The following is a 25,310-nucleotide window of genomic DNA, read 5'->3' as shown; positions in this document are numbered from 1 at the left end:
AAAGGCCCTGCTAAAAACAACAACAAACAATATCACCACACACTCTAACACACACACACACTCACACCCCCTCACACATGTAGGCCCTAAACTCCACCCACCAGTGAATGGAATACACCGTGTAGGCCTCTTTGGCCCACAGAATCGCTGGACTCTTCACCGATTCACATCGTACAGACGCAGCAACTGCATTCACACAACAGATGCGCTCACACACAACACACTTACACTCATCTGATTAATTACTTACACAGTTGACATACCGTTTCCTCTTTGACCAACAGAAACACAACACACACCATAACTTCACTTGACATCTACATATCATGAATACTTGACATCTACAAGTTGACACAACGTTTCCTCTTTGACCAACTGAAACACTACACACATACCATAACTTCACTTGTCATCTACACATCATGTAGACTTGACATCTACTGATGCACACACACACACACCTGGCCTAACCTGTCACACTACATCATACACTCATAAAACATCTTCCTACACTCATCAAACTCATCAAACTCAGCTGTCAAAAAAAGTCCGTCCTAACACTACTCACAACAATGACTGCAATATAGCAATGACCTGGGCACCAGAAGGGAAAAGAAGAAAAGGAAGACCGAAGACCACCTGGAGACGTACTGTGGAGAAAGAAAGAAAAGAACTAGGATGGACATCATGGGCTGAAGCGAGGACTGCGGCAGCTGACCGGGAGAAGTGGAAGTGCTCTGTGAAGGCCTTATGTGCCACAAGGCATGAAGTGAATAGGTAACAGGTAACCCTTCACCAGCCCTGCTGATTCACAAATGCAGATATTCACAAAAATATCTCTCTTTCTCTCTCTCTCTCTCTCTCTCTCTCTCTCTCTCTCTCTCTCTCTCTCTCTGTCTCTCTCTCTCTCTCTCTCTCTCTCTCTCTGAAACCAAACTTCATAATATACATATACTAATATATGTAGTAATGCAACATAACCAGTTTTGCTTTGTGGCGGCTGTGACATTTCATTTCAAAATCCAAAATCAACACAAGTTTTTAAAAAAGAGGCCACACCTTGCCTACCGTGTTTTTTTTTTTTACTGCACTAACTCGTTTTATTGTGTGCCTTCTTCAAAGAGGACACACCTTGCATGCATGTATCTTACTCCACAGACACTGATTTTTCTAATCATAGGGCCTACCTAACTTGGCCATGTACCTTTTTTGTTTTTAATGTTAGATATCTGTCTCTTAATGTTCTCTTAATCTCTCTATTGTTCTGGCAGTCCTGATGCCTACAGTGCACAACTGAGAGGGCTGTTTCATCTTCATTTAGGTGACGTCATAACATAATCTGAACCACACCTTACCAAGAGTGGTGTAAAACCTCCTTGACTAGAGCACACAGGCAGACATTGGTGTTGTTCACAGAAAGACAAACAAACTCACAGGAAAACTAAAGGTAAGGTAAGAATTTCATTTATTATTCCATAAGCTAACCATCTTGTCTTCTACAGTGCACAGCAATAGTGAGCGCACAACTTTTGTAAAGTAAAATTTTGAGCAATATTTCAAGTTCAAATAAAAAGTCTTTTGCAAAATGTACTTACAGTAAGTTGTTTAATACAACATATGTGAAGCTTATGTTAAGAGTATAGAGCCCCAAAAGCCTTCATTTTTGACAGAATGAGGCCTGGCAAACTCTTGGCGGGCTTTTTTGTGACTGGGCTGTGGGAGAGGGTTCTTGGAGCACACAGACAGACATTAACGTTGCTCACAGAAAGGCACACAAACTCACAGGAAAACTAAAGATTAGGTAAGAATTTGATTGCTGATTATTCCATCTTATTCCAAGCTAAACATCTTGTCTTGTGTAGCGCAGAAATAATGAGTACACCCCTTTTGGAAATAAACATTTTGAACAATATTTCAATAAACAGTTATATGCCAAATGTGCTTACAGTAAGTTTAATTCAACTTCAATACATGTGAAGCTTATGTTAAGAGTATAGAGTCCCATTAACCTCCATTTTTGTCGGAATTAAGCCTGGCAAACTCTTGGCGGGATTTTTTGTGACTAGGTTGTAGGAGAGGGTTCTTTTGTGGGTTGCACACACATATGCCATTGCTTGCCATGTGCTGCAAATTGTTTTATGGGAAACAATCAGCCCAGGTTCAATTTCTTTTTCGTTAGATAACTGCAGTGAACTTGCATAACAACTTCCTACTGTATAACCATTCTCATCAAAAGATGCTCCTGCCAAGGTGGTCTGTTAGCCCGTCTGGACCTTGAGATGGTTGCAGAGCCATCTGTCCTAAAGTTGTGGAATACAGTCGATACAATTTTGACTGATAAGTAAAGCTTTGATGGTCTTCTAATAGCGTTGACCTTTCTGGTTTAAAGAGTTTTCTTTTTCTGTGTTAGGCCGTATGTCCTTTCTCCTCCATGTGGTGTCATTGCTGACAGCAGGAAATGAAAGTTTGATAGGAAACTGTGCAATGAGTCCTTAAACTCTTCTGAGACTGATTGAATAATTGCTGAATTACTACAATATAGCTTTCCTCTGTGACTTGCATTGGGGTGTTCTAATTTCTGAACCACCCTGATTTGCCCTAAACCAAAAACATGTAATAGGCCTATATAAGTCATATTATAAAACTTTATGTTGTACGTTCACCTAATAGTATTAAACATGGTCTATGCGTGGAAATATCGCTTGTGTTTATTGGAATATTGTTCAAAATGTTACTTTTCAAAAGGGTTGTATTCAGTATTGCTGTGCACTGTATGTCTATATCTACAGGTACTGTAGGCCTATATAGGCTTACAATATAGAATGTGTGTAGAATGTGGGTGCATCATTAGAATGCATGTGAGTGGGCTCACATATCGGCAAAGTGGTGGATAAAATTTTCTTCTTCTTCTTCTTCTTCTTCTTCTGTGGGTTTTAACGGCAGCTGGCATTCGAAACGTTGCACTGCTGCCACCCTTTTTGCTTCTTCCTGGATGTCTTGTTAAGCGGGCTTGCGGAGCAAGAGCAGAGCTCTTGCAGAGCAAGGCCCGATTATAGTAATCTCTAAGTCCTGTTTATTAAGCGGGCTTGCGGAGCAAGGACCATGCAGAGCATGGCCCTTGCAGAGCAAGGCCCGTTTATAGTAATCTCTAAGTCCTGTTTCTTCCTGTTTTTATTATTGGTCTTGTGCAGGGCAGCAGTAAAATAGAAAATGGATCTCCTCCTAGGCCTTTCGAGATAGAGACACCGTTCAAACACTAAAACGACCGGCTCGGCTTGGAGATCGCGTACAGTTATAGGCTTCTCCGTGTCTCTTGTCGTTTTCCCGTTTTTGGCGATTTTGTGAAAGCCTGGGTCTCCATTGAAAACAGTGGTGGAACCTCCATGAACCAAGGTTCCGCCACTCTAGAGATTAGAGTGTAGGAGGCTTTTTCGGTCATAAAACATCAACACTTTCACCTAGAAGTTTAGTTGACGCGTTGTTAGCGAGCTCTATGGGATGTCTCGAAATTGTCAAAGTTTCATCTCCCAACTCCCAATACTTTTTAAATGGCAGGTTTGTAAAAAAAACAGACCTGGCTCTATGGAGAATCCCAGTCTTTGGAAAAGTGCATTTTTCAAGAGATCAGCGCATGTCCCACACGGAGGTCCATTTGTGCCTGAAAAATTTAACCTATAAACTTCATTCAAAGACTGTTAGAGACATCACAAGCATGACTCCGATCTGTGAAAAGGACACGTGCCAACTCCTTTTAGTTTTTTTACAACGATGTTGTAAAGACAAAAAACTCATTCTCATTTTCTCCCCAGTTTAGAGCTCAATACTAAATGTCTTTCAGTCAATCACAACAGGTGCAGCCAATGAAGTGTTCCATTTCAACTGTCACTGTCTCAAGATTCCATTCTTAACGAGCAGGTGCGAGCAAGCATTCTAGAAGTGTATTGTTCAGCTCTGCAATGCAATGTAATATAGTCTTGCTGGACTATGCATGACAATTAGCTGCTTGGCTTAGTGGTAATGCATGCTGCTTTATTAGAGATATGGGGGTGGAGGGTTCAAATCCCACCCGAAGCCATGTTGATTTTCTAAATTATATCATATGCAGTGTTCCTTGGCCGACTTAAAATGCCATGTATATCATTTAGTATGGAAGGCAAATGTGCTGAATTACAGATATTGAGGTTGGGGGTTCAAAACCCAGTCAAAGCCATGTTGATTTTCAAAATTATATCATATGCAGTGTTCCTTGGCCAACTTAAAATGCCATGTATATCATTTAGTATGCATGGCAAATGTGCTGAATTACAGATATGAAGGTTGGGGGTTCGAATCCCAGTCAAAGCCATGTTGATTTTCAAAATTATATCATATGCAGTGTTCCTTGGACAACTTAAAATGCCATGTATGTCATTTAGTATGAATGGCAAATGTGCTGAATTAGGGATATGGGGGTTGGAGGTTCGAACCCCAGTCGAAGCCATGTTGATTTTCAAAATGATATCATATGCAGTGTTCCTTAGCCAACTTCAAATATCATGTATTGTATGTCATTTAATATCAATGGCAAAGGGGTTGGATTACAGATATGGAGGTTGTGAGTTCTAATCCCGCTCGAAGCCATGTTGATTTTCAAAATTATATCATATGCAGTGTTCCTTAGCCAACTTAAAATACCATCTATGTCATTTAGTATATCCCCAAAACGCAGAGCTACAACACTTTCAAGATGGCTGAATCCAAGATGGCTGAATTGTTTGGCCCATAACTTCTGACTGGGTGGATGGAGTTTTTCCCAAGATTTCTTTTAGCTTTGTTTTCTCAATAGTACTTTGTTTCATCTCTGCCCCAAAAGGCAAGCCCGCTTCCAGCATTTTCTGTGAGAATGCATTTCTAGTTAAGCGGGCTTGCGGAGCAAGGACCATGCAGAGCATGGCCCTTGCAGAGCAAGGCCCGTTTATAGTAATCTCTAAGTCCTGTTTTATTATTATTGGTCTTGTGCAGGGGCAGTAAAAATAGAAAATGGATCTCCTCCTAGGCCTTTCGAGATAGAGACACCGTTCAAACACTAAAACGACCGGCTCGGCTTGGAGATCGCGTATCGTTATAGGCTTCTCCGTGTCTCTTGTCGTTTTCCCGTTTTTGGCGATTTTGTTAAAGCCTGGGTCTCCATTGAAAACTATGGTGGAACCTTCATGAACCAAAGTTCCGCCACTCTAGAGATTAGAGTGTAGGAGGCTTTTTCGGTCATAAAACATCAACACTTTCACCTAGAAGTTTAGTTGACGCGTTGTTAGCGAGCTCTATGGGATGTCTCCAAATTGTGAAAGTTTCATCTCCCAACTCCCAATACTTTTTAAATGGCAGGTTTGTAAAAAAAACAGGCCTTGCTCTATGGAGAATCCCATTCTTTCGAAAAGTGCATTTTTCAAGAGATCAGCGCATGTCCCACACGGAGGTCCATTTGTGCCTGAACCCTTTCACCTATAAACTTCATTCAAAGACTGTTAGAGAGATCACAAGCATGACTCCGATCTGTGAAAAGGACACGTGCCAACTCCTTTTAGTTTTTTTACAACGATGTTGTAAAGACAAAAAACTCATTCTCATCCTCTCCCCTGTCTAGAGCTCAATACTAACTGTCTTTCAGTCAATCGCAACAGGTGCAGCCAATGAAGTGTTCCATTTCAACTGTCACTGTCTCAAGATTCTATTCTTAACGAGCAGGTGCGAGCAAGCATTCTAGAAGTCTATCGTTCAGCTCTGCAATGCAATGTAATATAGTCCTGCTGGACTATGCATGACAATTAGCTGCTTGGCTTAGTGGTAATGCATGCCGCTGCATTAGAGATATGGAGGTTGAGAGTTCAAATCCCACCCGAAGCCATGATGATTTTCTAAATTATATCATATGCAGCGTTCCTTGGCCGACTTAAAATGCCATGTATATCATTTAGTATGGATGGCAAATGTGCTGAATTACAGATATTGAGGTTGGGGGTTCGAAACCCAGTCAAAGCCATGTTGATTTTCAAAATTATATCATATGCAGTGTTCCTTGGCCAACTTAAAATGCCATGTATGTCATTTAGTATGGATGGCAAATGTGCTGGATTACAGATATGGAGGTTGGGGGTTCGAATCCCAGTCAAAGCCATGTTGATTTTCAAAATTATATCATATGCAGTGTTCCTTGGCCAACTTAAAAGGCCATGTATGTCATTTAGTATGAATGGCAAATGTGCTGGATTACAGATATGGAGGTTGGGGGTTCGAATCCCAGTCAAAGCCATGTTGATTTTCAAAATTATATCACATGCAGTGTTCCTTGGCCAACTTAAAATGCCATGTATGTCATTTAGTATGAATGGCAAATGTGCTGGATTACAGATATGGAGGTTGGGGGTTCGAATCCCAGTCAAAGCCATGTTGATTTTCAAAATTATATCATATGCAGTGTTCCTTGGCCAACTTAAAATGCCATGTATGTCATTTAGTATGCATGGCAAATGTGCTGGATTACAGATATGGAGGTTGGGGGTTCGAACCCCAGTCGAAGCCATGTTGATTTTCAAAATGATATCATATGCAGTGTTCCTTAGCCAACTTCAAATATCATGTATTGTATGTCATTTAATATCAATGGCAAAGGGGTTGGATTACAGATATGGAGGTTGTGAGTTCTAATCCCGCTGGAAGCCATGTTGAATTTCAAAATTATATCATATGCAGTGTTCCTTAGCCAACTTAAAATACCATGTATGTCATTTAGTATATCCCCAAAACGCAGAGCTACAACACTTTCAAGATGGCTGAATCCAAGATGGCTGAATTATTTGGCCCATAACTTCTGACTGGGTGGATGGAGTTTTTCCAAGATTTCTTTTAGCTTTGTTTTCTCAATAGTACTTTGTTTCATCTCTGCCCCAAAAGGCAAGCCCGCTTCCAGCATTTTCTGTGAGAATGCATTTCTAGTTAAGCGGGCTTGCGGAGCAAGGACCATGCAGAGCATGGCCCTTGCAGAGCAAGGCCCGTTTATAGTAATCTCTAAGTCCTGTTAATTATTTATTATTGGTTCTCTTGTGCAGGGGCAGCAAAAATAGAAAATGGATATCCTCCTAGGCCTTTCGAGATAGAGACACCGTTCAAACACTAAAACGACCGGCTCGGCTTGGAGATCGCGTATACTAATAGGCTTTTCCGTGTCTCTTGTCGTTTTCCCGTTTTTGGCGATTTAGTGAAAGCCTGGGTCCCCATTGGAAACAGTGGTGGAACCTCCATGAACCAAGGTTCCGCCACTCTAGAGATTAGAGTGTAGTAGGCTTTTTCGGTCATAAAACATCAACACTTTCACCTAGAAGTTTAGTTGACGCGTTGTTAGCGAGCTCTATGGGATGTCTCCAAATTGTGAAAGTTTCATCTCCCAACTCCCAATACTTTTTAAATGGCAGGTTTGTAAAAAAGACAGACCTGGCTCTATGGAGAATCCCAGTCTTTGGAAAAGTGCATTTTTCAAGAGATCAGCGCATGTCCCACACGGAGGTCCATTTGTGCCTGAAAAATTTAACCTATAAACTTCATTCAAAGACTGTTAGAGACATCACAAGCATGACTCCGATCTGTGAAAAGGACACGTGCCAACTCCTTTTAGTTGTTTTACAACGATGTTGTAAAGACAAAAAACTCATTCTCATTTTCTCCCCTGTTAAAGGCTCAATACTAACTGTCTTTCAGTCAATCACAACAGGTGCAGCCAGTGAAGGATTCCATTTCAACTGCCACTGTCTCAAGATTCCATTCTTAACGAGCAGGTGCGAGCAAGCATTCTAGAAGTCCATTGTTCAGCTCTGCAATGCAATGTAATGTAGTCTTGCTGGACTATGCATGACAATTAACTGCTTGGCTTAGTGGTAATGCATGCTGCTGCATTAGATTGGAGGTTGAGGGTTCGAAACCCACATGAAGCAATGTTGATTTTCTAAATTATATCATATGCAGCGTTCCTTGGCCGACTTAAAATGCCATACATGTATATCATTTAGTATGGATGGCAAATGTGCTGAATTACAGATATTGAGGTTGGGGGTTCGAAACCCAGTCAAAGCCATGTTGATTTTCAAAATTACATCATATGCAGTGTTCCTTGGCCAACTTAAAGTGCCATGTATGTCATTTAGTATGCATGGCAAATGTGCTGGATTACAGATATGGAGGTTGGGGGTTCGAATCCCAGTCAAAGCCATGTTGATTTTCAAAAGTATATCATATGCAGTGTTCCTTGGCCAACTTAAAATGCCATGTATGTCATTTAGTATGAATGGCAAATGTGCTGAATTAGGGATATGGGGGTTGGAGGTTCGAACCCCAGTCGAAGCCATGTTGATTTCCAAAATGATATCATATGCAGTGTTCCTTAGCCAACTTCAAATATCATGTATCGTATGTCATTTAATATCAATGGCAAAGGGGTTGGATTACAGATATGGAGGTTGTGAGTTCTAATCCCGCTCGAAGCCATGTCGATTTTCAAAATTATATCATATGCAGTGTTCCTTAGCCAACTTAAAATACCATGTATGTCATTTAGTATATCCCCAAAACGCAGAGCTACAGCACTTTCAAGATGGCTGAATCCAAGATGGCTGAATTGTTTGGCCCATAACTTCTGACTGGGTGGATGGATTTTTCCCAACATTTCTTTTAGCTTTGTTTTCTCAATAGTACTTTTTTTCATCTCTGCCCCAAAAGGCAAGCCCGCTTCCAGCATTTTCTGTGAGAATGCATTTCTAGTTATTATTATTGGTCTTGTGCAGGGCAGCAGTAAAATAGAAAATGGATCTCCTCCTAGGCCTTTCGAGATAGAGACACCTTTCAAACACTAAAACGACCGGCTCGGCTTGGAGATCGCGTATCGTTATAGGCTTCTCCGTGTCTCTTGTCGTTTTCCCGTTTTTGGCGATTTTGTGAAAGCCTGGGTCTCCATTGAAAACAGTGGTGGAACCTCCATGAACCAAGGTTCCGCCACTCTAGAGATTAGAGTGTAGGAGGCTTTTTCGGTCATAAAACATCAACACTTTCACCTAGAAGTTTAGTTGACGCGTTGTTAGCGAGCTCTATGGGATGTCTCGAAATTGTCAAAGTTTCATCTCCCAACTCCCAATACTTTTTAAATGGCAGGTTTGTAAAAAAAACAGTCCTGGGTCTATGGAGAATCCCATTCTTTCGAAAAGTGCATTTTTCTAGAGATCAGCGCATGTCCCACACGGAGGTCCATTTGTGCCTGAAAAATTTAACCTATAAACTTCATTCAAAGACTGTTAGAGAGATCACAAGCATGACTCCGATCTGTGAAAAGGACACGTGCCAACTCCTTTTAGTTTTTTTACAACGATGTTGTAAAGACAAAAAACTCATTCTCATTTTCTCCCCAGTTTAGAGCTCAATACTAAATGTCTTTCAGTCAATCACAACAGGTGCAGCCAATGAAGTGTTCCATTTCAACTGTCACTGTCTCAAGATTCCATTCTTAACGAGCAGGTGCGAGCAAGCATTCTAGAAGTGTATTGTTCAGCTCTGCAATGCAATGTAATATAGTCTTGCTGGACTACGCATGACAACTAGCTGCTTGGCTTAGTGGTAATGCATGCTGCTTTATTAGAGATATGGGGGTGGAGGGTTCAAATCCCACCCGAAGCCATGTTGATTTTCTAAATTATATCATATGCAGTGTTCCTTGGCCGACTTAAAATGCCATGTATATCATTTAGTATGGAAGGCAAATGTGCTGAATTACAGATATTGAGGTTGGGGGTTCAAAACCCAGTCAAAGCCATGTTGATTTTCAAAATTATATCATATGCAGTGTTCCTTGGCCAACTTAAAATGCCATGTATATCATTTAGTATGCATGGCAAATGTGCTGAATTACAGATATGAAGGTTGGGGGTTCGAATCCCAGTCAAAGCCATGTTGATTTTCAAAATTATATCATATGCAGTGTTCCTTGGACAACTTAAAATGCCATGTATGTCATTTAGTATGCATGGCAAATGTGCTGAATTAGGGATATGGGGGTTGGAGGTTCGAACCCCAGTCAAAGCCATGTTGATTTTCAAAATGATATCATATGCAGCGTTTCTTAGCCAACTTCAAATATCATGTACAGTATTGTATGTCATTTAATATCAATCGCAAAGGGGCTGGATTACAGATATGGAGGTTGTGAGTTCGAATCCCGCTCGAAGCCATGTTGATTTTCAAAATTATATCATATGCAGTGTTCCTTAGCCAACTTAAAATACCATGTATGTCATTTAGTATATCCCCAAAACGCAGAGCTACAACACTTTCAAGATGGCTGAATCCAAGATGGCTGAATTGTTTGGCCCATAACTTCTGACTGGGTGGATGGAGTTTTTCCAAGATTTCTTTTAGCTTTGTTTTCTCAATAGTACTTTGTTTCATCTCTGCCCCAAAAGGCAAGCCCGCTTCCAGCATTTTCTGTGAGAATGCATTTCTAGTTTATAGTGTTGCCACACGTCCAAGTCTTTCCTTGTCCCAGTTTTTATGGTCTGTCCAGGTAAATGGAATAACTGTCTGGGTATTTTATATATACTGAAATAAATACATATCATAAACGTTTGGCGCGCACACGTCAGTGTGTCCCGGTTTTTTACCACTGAAATGTGGCAACCCTACTTGCTTATGACAGACTCAGTGTGCTCCTCCAGGTTGGCAGACTAGAAGAGCTATGTTGTGTGCTTTATAGTTGAAAGCACATTATAGTATGCAACTTACTAACATCTTCTATTATTATTATTATTATTATTATTATTATTATTATTATTATTATTATTATTATTATTATTACTATTATTATTATTATCATTATTATTATTGAAGTTGTTGATTATGTTGTTGTTGTTGTTGTTGTTGTTGTTGTTGTTGTTGTTGTTGTTGTTATCAGGCTCACTCTGGCATTTATTTTTTTCAGCTGTGTGGACTCGATATGAATGCAGCCCAGAAGAACCTGCTCAGAAAGACTTTAGGTGATCTTTCAGATAATGACTTCAAGTCTTTCAAAAACTATCTGAGGGACAATGGACGTAGAAGTATAGAATGGGGAAAGCTGGAGAATGCTGTTAGAGGAGAGGTAGTGGACTTCATGGTGGAGGCGTACATCTCAGCGGCTGGAAGCACCATGGTAACCATCCTAAAGAAGATGAACAAGAATCTTTCGGCCGAAAACTTGAAGGAGCGACTGACAAAATGTAAGTTTGTGTAGATTCATCATCATGTGAACTGAATACTTTCATGTTTAGTATACTTAATATCCTCTTTCCATCTCTCTCTCTCTCTCTCTCTCTCTCTCTCTCTCTCTCTCTCTCTCTCTCTCTCTCTCTCTCTCTCTCTCTCTCTCTCTCTGGCTCTCTCCTAAACACACATGCACAATGATTTCTCCCAATGGTCAAAAACCGTTATAGGGGGGTGCAGTATCCGTACCGTTACTCCAGGGACCCGGGTTCATTTCTGACCCAAGGTCCTGCTGATCCTTCACCTCTCTCACCCACTCATTTCCTGTTGCTTTGTCACTGTCCTATCCAAAATAAAGGCAAAAATCCCCAAAATATCTGAAAAGAAACCAGCCATTATGCTTTATGAAATCGCAAGGTACAATGAATTTTGCATGTCTTGCTAAATAGTAGATCATTTTATTCTAATTTAACAATTGTGTGTGTCATTTACGAAGGTACTAAGCCTGGTTCCAAGCGGCCCATCACATCATCAGAGGGGGAGCCCTCTGAAGCCAAGAAGCCTAAGGAGGTAGCAGACGAGAAGGCCAAGGAGGGAGCAGCACCTAAAGCAGCAGCATCTAAGGCAGCAGCACCTGAGACAGCAGCAGGCAAGAAGGCCAATGAGGTTGTAGCATCTAAAGCAGCAGGCAAGAAGGCCAATGAGGCTGTAGCATCTAAAACAGCAGGCAAGAAGGCCAATGAGGCTGTAGCATCTAAAGCAGCAGGTAAGAAGGCCAATGAGGCTGTAGCATCTAAAGCAGCAGGTAAGAAGGGCAATGAGGCTACATCTAAAGCAGCAGGTAAGAAGGGCAATGAGGCTGCATCTAAAGCAGCAGGTAAGAAGGGCAATGAGGCTGTAGCATCTAAAGCAGCAGCACCTAACGGAGCAGCAGGCAAGAAGGCCAAGGAGGGAGCAACATCTAAAGTAGCATGCAAGAAGCCTTAGGAGGTAGCAGCATTTGTACACCCTTTGTAAGTTTCTGTAACCTGTGGAGAAGTTGGGAGGCCATGCCATTTAAATTAAAAAGTATGTTTGTCTGCAAAAATCTGATGGAATATTTTCTCTTACTTCCACATTATCATTTGGATACAAATAATGTTTAGTAGGTCACTGATTCTTGAAAGTTTTGGCAAAAAAAAATTTCCCAGCAATAAAGTGTTAATTCTGTTGAAAATCAACTAACTTGTCATGAACTAAATGAATTCAGGTAATGACCAAGGGGTCTGTTACACAAATGTAGGCTACAGTTGTTTGAAATGTTTAAGGGCCATTTCACGTGAAATCAGACACTTTGGGACCCGACCGACACCGATTTAAATCATACTTGCTGTGCCTGTTTAGTAGCAAGGTAGCACCCCAGAACTGCATTTGTGTGAATCTGACACCAATATTAAAGGAGAAACAGACTAGTAGCAAAGGTTAACATATTAGGGTAGGACACTATACATTCTGCCTTGATTATATCAGTCAGTGTAAGTCACAAAAAGATGCCTGATGTGTTGTTTGAAAGCTCTTTTCCAGCTCTACAAATTGCACAAACAGCATGGAATACAACAACCTTCAGAATATGAATTATGATACATTGAACATTTTTAAATTGAATATAAAAAAACTTGTGTTTTTAAATGCCCCGTTTCCTGTCTAAACATAGACTGTAAGGTCATAAACAGCACCTGAAAATGGGGTGTTTGGTTCTTTATTCATTTCAGAAATAATGGGACATAAAGGTTGAAATTAGTTGTAATGAAGTAGTAATAGAGTAGTATCAGGGACAGGACTGGACTGGCCATCTGGCATAACAGGCATTTTCCCGGTAGTCCCTGCACCCTCGGTCCCTATTCCATGTACTCAAAAACTACACAGCATCTGCCCATTGTCAATGGACACAGTAGAAGCTAGAACATTTTCAGTATTCAGAGAAGACAGGGTTGAAAGAATAAGCTCAGTAAAGGATTTTTGAAATGTTCAAGCATGAAAGGGTATGTTGTAGCTGTATATGACTGGAGAGGTGAAACTGAACTTCCTGCTTCCTCATGGACCATCTCCATCCTTCACATATTCCGATAGACATGCTGTCATGTGATATTACGATGGTATTACCATATTATTAGTTGGTGATCTGTATGACGCCATATTTTTGAGTCCCATTATCTTTGAAATAATAAAGAACCAAACACCAGCACTTCAGGTGTTGTTCATGACATTGCAGGCTACGTTTAGACAAGGAACTGGCCATTTTAAAATATACGTTTTTTTATATTACATTTTTAATTTTTCAATTTATCATAATTCATATTCTGAGGGTTGTTGTATTCCATGCTGTTTGTGTAATTTGTAGAGCCAGAAAAGAGCTTTCAAATAACACCACAGACATATTTTTGTGACTTACACTGACTGATATAATCAATGCTGAATGTATAGTGTCCTACCCTCATATGTAAACCTTTCCTAGTCTGTTTCTCCCTTAATATTGGTGTCAGATTCACACAAATGCAGTTCTGGGGTGCTACCTTGCTACTAAACAGGCACAACAAGTATGATTGAAATCGGTGTCGGTCGGGTCCCAAAGTGTCTGATTTCACGTGAAATGACCCTCAAGTGTAATTCTATTACTTTTCATGGTTATAAACTTGTCCACCCTGTAAAAACGGCTGTCCCAAGGATTTCAACTGAATTAAAATACAAAAATCACTGATGGAATTAAATAATATTACCATGATGTGGAAGACCATTGGTTCTACAGATATGCACATAATGTGTGTTAAACAATACCAATATTTACTATTATTTTCTGATTGCTCAAAATGTGTCCAGCATATTCGTCACCACTGTCAGATTTTTTCAATTAATTCAGGTATGCACAAGGTCATTGTCATTTACTGAGGACACCTTTTCAAACCTTTAGCTCTACTGCATACTTCACCATCACTGTAGCTCCGGTAAGCTGCCTATTTTCTCTTCAATTTGGTAATCTTTTTGGACACTATTACTATCTGGGGTTTTAATAGTACTATATTACATTAGTCGTAATTCATAGGCCTAGGCTATATACTTTTTCAGAAGAGGATATGAAACACCTAATGCTCCTCCCATTGACAATCGTGTTGTCATCACAGCAATGGCAGCACACAGCGTTAGGAATAGTTTATGTAGCACATTACTCAGCAATCATCATTCTATGGACAAATAGACCTGATTTGGACAGGTTAAGAGTTGCAAAACCGCTCGTGAACCTTTCTAAGGTGTAGTTAAGGTATAGTATATAGTAAGGTATTGCCTCTTTCAAAGATGAAATGCGGCCAAATGAAAAAAAAACGCATGGTGTTGTTTACACATCATTGTTTACATTGCTGACATCTTTGAGAAGTGGATATGTATTTTTTTCCCTCCATGTTTGAAGTTTGGTTGACTTGCTGGTTGGAACGCTTTCAAGTGGGAGGTAGGTGACTCCTGGTTGCATATTGGGAAGCTCCTACCTCTGTGGAATGCACCATGAGAAACATCTTGTTCCATATTTTACTAATTACATTACAAGACATGTTAGTAATTGTGATCCAAAACTCTAGCCTCCACTGAGGTGCATTTGGGTTTTTTTTTGCAAAACCTGACAGTGGTGACATCTGACTCCACAAAAAACATGTGTTTTACGTGTTTTTGACAAGTTTCAAGAATATGCTTAAAATAAGTATCTATGTTGAATTGTTTAAGTAATTTGCTTTAATACAGTAAACATATTTTTTTACTTCTAATTCTGTCTGATGCTGTTGTGACATAACCAAGAAAGAGCCTATTAGCATATGAAAAATGTAAAACATGGGGAGATTGGCCAATACATTCGCTGCACAGCCAACACCTTCGTCTATAAGGGTTTTTACACCTAGTCCTCTTTAAGTGAACCAAACTCAGTCCTCTTTAAGTGGACCAAAAAGTGAACCGACAGCAAAAGGACTCAGTTCTGTTGATGTTCATATTGTGAGTGTATTACAAAAATAACCGGTTGATCTTTCTGGTCCCATTAGGCTTTTATGGTGTGTCAGTCTCCTTTTTGATCACACCAGGTCCTTTACAGCCCTCGGGATTACACCTAGTCACAAGTGCAACTTCTCAGGACTCATAAGCGAACTGTAGCCTACTGAGACCATGTCAGTGAAGGTCTCTGTACGGTTCACTTTCAAGGGGTCTGGGTACACTTTGGAGCATTCATATATGTGCAGAAAATTCACAGGTCACAGGTCTGAGTTCACTAAAGTGGCTGAAAGAGACCAGGTGTGAAAACCCTATATGAGAACAATACACCTCTCTATATTTTGGATTCGAACAACTGAAAACCTGTTTTGCCACATTTTTAAAAATCAATGACCAAAGGTACGATGCTATGAGTTCCGGATGACCGCCAGGCGGTGCTTTCAGCACTGAATGACAGCCAAGGCCTGACGGTCAGAAGGAACGAAACAGAACGAAGGTTCTATGAGTTCTTGGCTGTCAGTGCTGAAGCACCGCCTGGCGGTCAGAATCAAAGAAACTCAACAGAAGAACAATCTCTTGGGGGTGGCCACGGTGTAGTACGGGGGCGTTGCCTGAGGACACGGATGGATGGAAAATTAACTCCCTTGCGCATGGTCATTGGTCAGTGGGTGCGATTCCGTACTCCCTTGCACATGGTCAGTGGGGGCGACACCATGATGGATAATTTGTGGCCAAATTAACGGCAGCTGTTGGTCAGCAGTAATTGCTGGGGGTAATTAAGGACAGCTGACAAACATTCACGCTGTCCTATGACCTGTTCCACACCCCGACTCTCGCGGAAGTGTCATTGCATGCTTCCCAGGTGCTTCCAATACTGACCATAGAAGAAGAATGAAATTTCCGTACTCCCCTCGTCATCATTTCATACTACGCTGTTATGACGCGAGTAAGCCCTCTTGTCTCAAGCCTCTTTGGTCAGAATCTAACTAATTGTAGCAGGGTGCACCTGCTTGGTAACCTGGCACTGTGGTTTGACTGACAGCGGGGAGGCGGGCAGAAGGCTATAAAGCGGGAGATGCCACGTCCTTCGCGGCTGACGTCTTCCGCTCCAGCCAGACCACACCGTTTGGCGAGGGCACGCCGTGTTGCTTACTGGAGGCCGCGTTAAAACCTAAAGCATTGGTCCGCCGTTAAACAGTCTTGGCTGTATTGCGCATAGGAACTGCGCGAAGTGCGCTGTATTTCTGCCTAGGGTAAGTTGCGGCAACACCCATGCGTAATACTGTTGTATTTATTTTGTTATGGCTGATGACTGACTTGGACCCACTTTGTATTTTTAGTCAGATAACCTGGTCGTGGGATAACCCGTGTGGCTTGGTGACCCCTCTGTAAATCTAGTAAAATCTGACTTTGGGAAATGAGTTTTTTTCAACATGGCTGCCATAGGCTTATTATAAGGGTCAAGAGACACTCCAGGTGAATAGGCCAAAAAATGTAGCTTGCCGATATCACCATGAAACTTAATCCAGTGATTACTCACATATTTGTGAGAAAAAAAAATATATTGCACGTTTTCTGAAATGTTATGTTTTAATATGGTAATTGGACTATATCTAATTAAATATGCATTAAATTTCAAAATGCAAAAACTCAAAATCTGAAAAAGCCAAGATCAAAATAACTCTTTTATTTTGTTTCTAGTAAGCCAGAAGATATCTTCAGAAGAGATTATGGACATCTCTTTTTGTTTTGTAGTAAATCTAAAAATCTTTGTGCAGACACACCAGCTAGCATTTTTTTTTCAAAACATGATTATTTAACATCTCTCTTAGATAAATAATTGAGTTTTATGTGTCTCAAGTTCTTCCACACATTCTTTGAGTCTGGTGGTATCATTGTTAGCATGTATCAAGGGCAAGATCAGCTGTCCTCAAATCATAGCCTCTCCACAGAGGTGTCCTAAGGGCTGGTGCTGGGACTCCTATTTGCCATGTACACCACATCACTGGGCCATGTTATCTGTTCTCACAGCTTCTCATACTACTGTCACACCGATGAAGCACAGTTACTTTGTGCCAGATGACTCCACGGTCACACACATTTCCGCTTGCCTCTCTGAACTATCCACAAGTATGAAGGAATGCAACCTTCAGTTGAGCCTCGCCCAAATGCACTGCTGGTGATCCCAGCCAAAGATTTAGGTTGCCATGATATCGAGCTCAATATGGATTCTGCTACTGTTGCCTCAAATAAGGCCACAAGAAATCTAGGTGTCATTGTTGATGACCATCTATCATTCTCTGACCACATAGCCTCAGTTTCCCAGTCATGTCCTCTTTCTCATGCCCTAATTGAATACAAGGCCCTGACCCTTGCCTATGACGCTACAACAGGCCCTACTCTGGCTTACCTGAAAGCTATGCTAAAGCCCTATGTCCTTTCAGGACATTGTCTGTCTCCAGTACCAACCGTTTCACCTTGCCCTCTACTTACACATGTAGTGGCTCCTGTCTATTCAGTTCAGCTGCTGAAAGACCCAAAATACCTAGTGACACCATGATTCATCACTGATGATGTGCCCTGACAAACAGCACATGGATATTATCATAGCAGTAGTGTCTTTATCCACCCAAACAGCACTCCAAACAAACAGATCCTGAAAACATGTTAGTTCATGCCAATGTAATTATCATGTAGTAACCTTTATTTTTTAAAACTTTGATCTTGAAAATGACACCTTTCCTGAAGTCAGATTTTCCTAGATTTTTAGTATGTTATTAAGGACACTTAGAGGTAACAAAATCAGTTGAAAAACCTTTTGTATCAATTTTTTTGGGGTTAGGTCTTTTTTTGCATAGATGTACTCGCCTATACGCAACAAACTTTTCTTCTACTGGTACCGTCTGGTGTCGCCTATTCCTGGGAACTGCTACCACAGTTGAGGCGCATCTGGTTGCTATTTCTGCATGCCACATTAGCATTATTTACTTCGGCTACTGTAGCCAGGCGAACGTTTGTGATAGGTGATAGACGTCTTCATCCGACCGACCTCTAGCTCTATATGCCCGGTTTTGGATGCGTTGCGCATGGCCCCATTTGAACTAGGGGTCGACCAATACAGGTGTTTTAATGGCCGATGCAATACCATTTTTTTTTCATCACCCTTGGCCGATACCCGATACTCGATATTTGGGGCCGATATGGGTAAAAAAAAACGTTTAAAAATGACAAATATTCCAGGTCTCAGGTTTATTCAAACATTCCTTTAACATTATCAAATTGAGGTAGAACTTGTAACATTTAAACACCCACTCTAACAATCAAGTAATGTCTAACAATCAAGTAATAAAAAAATTAAGTGTCTTGGGTGCTTTTAAAAAAAACCTGACATAAAATAATAAATATTGTGTATCGGCCAAAACCACACGGCCGATACCGATACGCTTAAAATATGCAAATATCGTCCCTATATCGGACCGATATATATCGGTCTATCCTTAATTTGGGCCCTAATTGGTGGACTTGGACCTGAAAGATGATACTATCCCTCGTTCTGGCCACTATACCAAGTTAGTCGGGTGAGTTACATGTTCATGTGCTGTCTGTCAACCCAGACTGCACGCAATTTGCCCCAAATGGCACCATGGCAAGGCAAGGCAAGGCAAGGCAAGTTTATTTATATAGCACATTTCATACACAGGTGCAACTCAATGTGCTTCACAAAGTTAACAAATGTAAATGAAAGGAAAACAGGGAAATGAATTAGAGTCAAAAAAACATTTAAAACATTAAGATAAAACATAAGGTAAAAATAATAATAAAATAAAACATGAAAAACATAAAACCTTGAAAAACATACGCAGTCTTCAGATTTTAACTGTTCGACGACAGAGGAGTCTGGCCTCCTTTTTCCCGTTTACCTGATAGGGTCTAGAATTGTCAGGGTTTTGTCTTCTCTTATTTTACCGTCTTTTCATTCAATCCTCAGAATTTAACTGTTCGACGACAGAGGAGTCTGGCCTCCTTTTTTCCGTTTACCTGATAGGGTCTAGAATTGTCAGGGTTTTGTCTTCTCTTATTTTACCGTCTTTTCATTCAATAATTTAAGAAAGCATCTGAGAACAGCTTTGTCTTGAGTCTAGATTTAAAGCTATCAATAGTGGGTGCATTTTTTACGTCATCTGGAAGCTGGTTCCAAAGCTTTGAAGCATAGAAGCTAAAGGCTGCCTCTCCACACTTTGTTTTGACTTTTGGAATCACCAGCAAATTCTTCTCCGTTGACCTTAGTGACCTGGTCGGTGCATACAGCTGAAACATATCCAGTAGATATGTGGGTCCCATTCCATTTAATGATTTAAACACAAGTAGCATTGCCTTAAAATCAATGGTCCACTTTAATCTCACGTTTGTGCCCAAGGTCAGCAGAGAATATATTGGATATGCCCCATGGGCTGTTTTACTTTCATTTATATTAAAACTCTACTAAACATGACTTCCCAGAAGGAGGATCAGGAATGTAACCAAACCAGGCAACAAGGTATAGTCATATAGTGCTGAATATTCACCAAACCACTGGGATGGTGCAATATACGTATGCAGTAATGCAATATAACCAGTTTGAATATAGACTGCTCGACTGTGGTGGCTATGACAGTCTCATTTCTGAAAAAAAGAAAGAAAGAAAGAAAGAAAGAAAGAAAGAAAGAAAGAAAGAAAGAAAGAAAGAAAGAAAGAAAGAAAGAAAGAAAGAAAGAAAGAAAGAAGGAAGGAAAGAAAGAATATCATTCCATTGTTAGGCTAGGCTGTCTGATCTAGGCTATATTTATTGGCCAATGAATTGAGTCCAAGAGTAGCATGTTACTGACATCATAATAGCATCCGGGCCACAACTTGCCCTACAGGTGAGACTGGTGTAAAAGGTTTTGTCCTGGACTAGAGCACACAGAAAGACATTAACGTTGCTCACAGAAACGCACACAAACTCACAGGAAGACTAAAGGTAAGGTAAGAATTTTATTTCTGATTATTTCATAAGCCAACCCTCTTATCTATGTGCACAGCAATAATGAGTAACTTATACCCCTTTTGGAAAGTAACATTTTGAACAATATTTCAATAAACACATAAGTTATTTGCGAATGTGCATAGTTAAATATAACATCTGTGAAGCTTATGTTAAGAGTACCCTATAGAGAAGTAAGAAGAGAAGCTTATAGAGACCCAATGATTAATGTATCCTCGATCCACCTTATATACATGTATATGGCTACCCCAGCCCCCAGCTGGTCATAACATACATACAGTTAACTCTTGACGGGCTTTTTTTGTGACTGGGCTGTAGGCAAGGCTTCTTTGGTGGACGGCACCCACATATGCCATTCCTCGCCATGTGCGGCATATTGTGCCATGGGAAATAATCAACCCAGTTTAGATTTGTATTTCATTAAATAACTGGTAAACTTGCATAACAACTTTCTATAACCATTATCATTAAAAGATGCTCCTGCCAAGGTGGTCTGTCGGGCACCGGGATATGCAACATGAGACAGTTGCAGATCCGTCTTGAAGTTTTGGACCACAGTAGATACAATTTTTTAACAATCAACCTTTTTTTTCTTTGTCAGGCCTTTTGTCCTTTTCCATGGGGTGTCATAGCTTACAGCAGGAAATGCAAATTTGATTGGAAACTGTGCAATGACTCCTTTAACTTATTGTCATATTGTGGAGATATCTTTTGTGGTAGGCTAACTGAAATATATCAAAATGTTACTTTTGAAAAGGGTTGTGTTCAGTATTGATCTGCACTCTATCTAAATCTATATACATGTAGGCTTATAGGCCTACTCTATATAATAGAATGTATAGAATGTGGGTACATCATCAGAATATGTGAGTGGACTCACGCATCAGCGAAGTGGTGGATCAAATTTAAATTCACCAATTAGGCAGGTTTCTGATGAACAAATGGCATTTTATAAAGTAATTCCTATATTTGCCTCTTCCTGGATGTACTTGTTCCACACAGACTCTGTATACACTTCCAGGTTGGCATACTCAAAGAGCTGTAATATGTATTATTATTATCATAATTATTAATTATTAATTATTATTATTATTATTAATTATTATTATTATTAGTAGTAGTAGTAATATTATTATTAATGATGATGTTGTTGTTGTTGTTTATCAGGCTCACTCTGGCATTTATTTGTTCAGCTGTGTGGACTCAATATGAATGCAGCCCAGAAGAACCTGCTCAGAAAGACTTTAGGTGATCTATCAGATAATGACTTCAAGTCTTTCAAAAAATATCTGAGGGACAATGGACGTAGAAGTATAGAATGGGGGAAGCTGGAGAATAGTGATAGAGAAGAGGTAGTGGAGTTGATGGTGGAGGTGTACACCTCAGCGGCTGGAAGCACCATGGTAACCATCCTAAAGAAGATGAACAAGAATCTTTCGGCCGACAACTTGAAGGAGCGACTGACAAAATGTAAGTTTGGGTAGAACCATCAAATTAACTGCTTCATTTCAAGTTTAGTATACTTTATATTCTCTCTCTCTCTCTCTCTCTCTCTCTCTCTCTCTCTCTCTCTCTCTCTCTCTCTCTCTCTCTCTTCTCTCTCTCTCTCTCTCTCTCTCTCTCTCTCTCTCTCTCTCTCTCTCTCTCTCTCTCTCTTTCTCTCCATTGCACCACTGACCTGGATTCGATCCTCGAGGCCCTATGCAGATCTCTCACTTAATTCCTGTCACTCTCTCACTGCCCTGTCCTAAATACAAGGCATAAAAGCCCAAAAACATCTGAACAAACAGCCATTGTGCTTAATGAAATCGCAAGGTACAATTAATTTTGCATGTCTTACTAAATATTAGATAATTTTATTCCAATTTTAAAACATTTATTTTTGTGTGTCATTTATGAAGGCGCTGGTACCAAACGGTCTGCCGCAACATCAGAGGGGAAGCCCTCTGAAGCCAAGAAGTCTAAGACTGCAGCACTTACGCCAGCAGCACCTAAGGCAACAAACAAGACGCCTAAGGAAGCTGCAGCATCCAAGACAACAGCAGACAACAAGCCTACAAAGGCAGAACCATCCAAGACAACAGCCGGTAAGAAGGCCAAGGAGGCAGCAGCACCTAAAGAAGCAGACACAAATCCAAGGAGGTAGCAGCAGACAAGCCTAGCCAAGCCTGCACTTTGAATTAAATGCACTACTGTATACCCTTACGGAAATATGCCATGGTTTATTATGGTACTATGATTATCATGGTTCTACCATGGTATGTCATGATTACTCTAAGTACTCTGAACCTACCATAATTGTACTATGGCTGACTATGGTATTACTGTGATTTTTAGGTAGTAACATCGTTCTACCATGGTGTCATGATTACGAAAATCGACCGTGGTTGTAATGCAGTAACCATGGTTTTACTAGGCTACCACAATTCATGGTGATTCTAAGAACTATGAACCAACCATAGTTCTAGTGCAGTAGCTGTCATAGTACTGTAGTAGCCCTTACAAAGATTAAACAAGGTTCTACTATGAAAACTAATCATGGTTTTACCATAGATTTACCATAGTCAAACCGTGGTTGAATCATAGTTAAACCATGGGTTTACCGTGCTCAAAAAAACGTGACTAGAAACCATGGTTCAGTTCTCGTAGTAAAACCATGGTCCGTTTTCATAGTAAAACCATGGTGTAACAACTGTAATAGTTGTTGAAAAGAAATTTGCCACCATACTAGCCTACTCCACATCTTTGACATCACACTGGTGCCTATGACACATAACAACTTGGTCCTTGCCATTATGGTAATAGCCAATTACATGGGCTGTGTCTCACGTGCTGTTTCCACGTAGCTGGATATTTTTATATGTGGATATTTTTTTCTCTTGGTTGCATTGGTTTTGCATTGGTTTTGGCTTTCCGTTTCCACGTAGCAGATATTTAAAATCCAGGTATAAAAAGCAGGAGAAAAAAATATCCTGTTTAGGGGGCTGAAACGCATTTGTTACAATGGAGGATTTATTTATCCACATGTTGCGTTTACATCTAAACAGGAGAAAGAAATACCATGCTAAAAATATATCCTGCTACGTGGAAACAGCACCTCAGTAACGGGTTCTTCTCACGGCATTTGTTGTTTAGGTCCATAGACGTGCACAGATAGACACGAGGTGTTGATTGGGCAACACCAAGTTGCCTTTAATGGACCAAAGTGCCCTATTGAAAGTTCGTTTTTTATTTTTATTTTTAATTATTTCATTACTTAAATGTAGGGTTAACGCTGTAGGCCTACTCGATGTTCCCATCATCATTTAGACATAATTGTCAATTAAAAACGTGTGATAGGCTAATAATGCCCCAAAATGCCTCATGCCCCCTCCAACGGCACACATCCCTCCCTTTGTCAACGTGAGCGCGTTTGAACTTACAGATTCAGAAGCGCTTTGCACAGGCAGCAGTGTGCCGGGCAGCCCCACATGCCGTTCTCCTCTCCAGCCAGGTAACAGTCAATAGCCTATTTATGATGTTGAAGGTTGCTTGTGACTTTGGAAGTGATCTAAAGAAAGCCCTGGCTTTTATAATAAGACTTTGCAAATTGTGCATTTAGGCCCTATTAAATCTACCGCAGAACAGGTAGCCAAAGTTATGTCAACAATTAACATGTGTAACATGATTGCAACAACCATTATATTAGCTTATTATATGGTTGTGACGTCATCTGTCGAATGCTCCATTCATTTCAACGGGGCTCCCCAACGTTCGGACGTCTGTTATTTTCCGATAACGGACGGGTTGGTCTATACAAGGGCGTAGGTTTCGTGTGAGCATAGGGACAAATTCACCCCCCACCCAATTTCATAGATTGTGTTTTTTTTAATCTAGATTAATCCCACTGTAATTACCAGATTTATATACATTCATATATTTGAACATTTGCTCAAATAAGCTGTGCGCGTTAGGCCTACCAAAATAATGACTAAGTCTTGAGAAGAGGGTTTCTTAATCCAGGTGGCACATAGACCAGGGCTCATCTCCTTTTTTCCAAAAATAAACAGACCCAAGTGGTACATGTAAAATACATAGGCCTATAGGCTATATCTATCATTTGAACAAGATTGCTTCAACGATTCAGCATTTCTATTGGGCCTGGACATAGCAGAGAGAGAGAGAGAGAGAGAGAGAGAGAGAGAGAGAGAGAGAGAGAGAGAGAGAGAGAATCTCTCACTGACTTAAAAAAGGGCGGCGGCTCCTTTAAGAATCCTTACGGAAAGCGGCTCTTTTTATCCTAGGAGAAGCTGCGCATGAGAGAACGTTTCCCTACCCACAAAATACAGTTGACTGTTATTCTCAGAAGAATGCCAGAGGAGTCACAACTCGAAATGTATTCCTTTTGCTAAACTTTTTACCTCACGCGGCAAGCGCTACTTGTTTGTCGTCATGAGCAAATGATGAACCGCATTTAGCGTTTGCCCGTCTTCAAAATATAATTCTTCTGGTGTTGAACTTGCGATGGCGAAATAACTTAGGCCTACCGCCCTTTTCTTTTTGTCGTCTCTGAAGCTTATAAAGCTGATGTTGAAACACTAATGCAGTTTAAGTTGGGGCTTTCAGCACCACTGGCACATGGACCACTGCTTCCACCTGAAACTACCTGGCTGCCGTCTAATGACCCTTCAGTCTGTTACACCCAATAGCGACGTGGGTCGCCATATCTCCGAATAAACCGCGGAGTCTCTCATATCATAAAGAACACAGCCAGTTCAAAATATATATATTTTTTAATGAATGCTACCACTTTGTAGTATATTGAAATATTAAACTAATCAATGTAGATTTTCGATAGGCCTACATTAAAATAATATGGCTAAAATCGGTAGGGACAATTTTATATCCCTTAAATATTGGTAGGGACATGTCACAAGCGTCCCCCCCTAAACCTACGCCCATGGGTCTATAACAGACCTCTGTCAATGGCAACAAGACTTTTCACTGCTAAAGCGACTTTTCAACAAGACTCTAATCAGCTGCTGTGATA

At 40.5% G+C, this 25,310-nt stretch overlaps 1 protein-coding gene across 1 annotated transcript; it reads left to right on the top strand.

Annotated features, from left to right (window-relative positions):
• The first annotated feature begins 11,028 nt into the window (after nucleotides 1-11,028).
• LOC134435592 (uncharacterized) lies at nucleotides 11,029-12,439 on the top strand. The gene is made up of 2 exons (XM_063184657.1): nucleotides 11,029-11,267; nucleotides 11,747-12,439. The coding sequence occupies exons 1-2, from the start codon at nucleotides 11,162-11,164 to the stop codon at nucleotides 12,235-12,237; spliced, it is 597 nt and encodes a 198-aa protein (XP_063040727.1). The 5' UTR covers nucleotides 11,029-11,161; the 3' UTR covers nucleotides 12,238-12,439.
• The last annotated feature ends 12,871 nt before the right edge of the window (nucleotides 12,440-25,310 follow it).

Source organism: Engraulis encrasicolus, chromosome 19 (genome assembly GCF_034702125.1).
Source record: "Engraulis encrasicolus isolate BLACKSEA-1 chromosome 19, IST_EnEncr_1.0, whole genome shotgun sequence".
NCBI classification, from domain to species: domain Eukaryota; kingdom Metazoa; phylum Chordata; class Actinopteri; order Clupeiformes; family Engraulidae; genus Engraulis; species Engraulis encrasicolus.
This window is presented reverse-complemented; position numbering and strand designations above follow the sequence as displayed.

Excerpts from the sequence above, each read along its gene's own strand:
- LOC134435592 (XM_063184657.1), top strand. The coding sequence starts at position 11,162 with ATGGTGGAGGCGTACATCTCAGCGGCTGGAAGCACCATGGTAACCATC. Across the intron at positions 11,268-11,746 it reads GAAGGAGCGACTGACAAAAT|GTACTAAGCCTGGTTCCAAG; the intron begins GTAAGTTTGTGT and ends TCATTTACGAAG.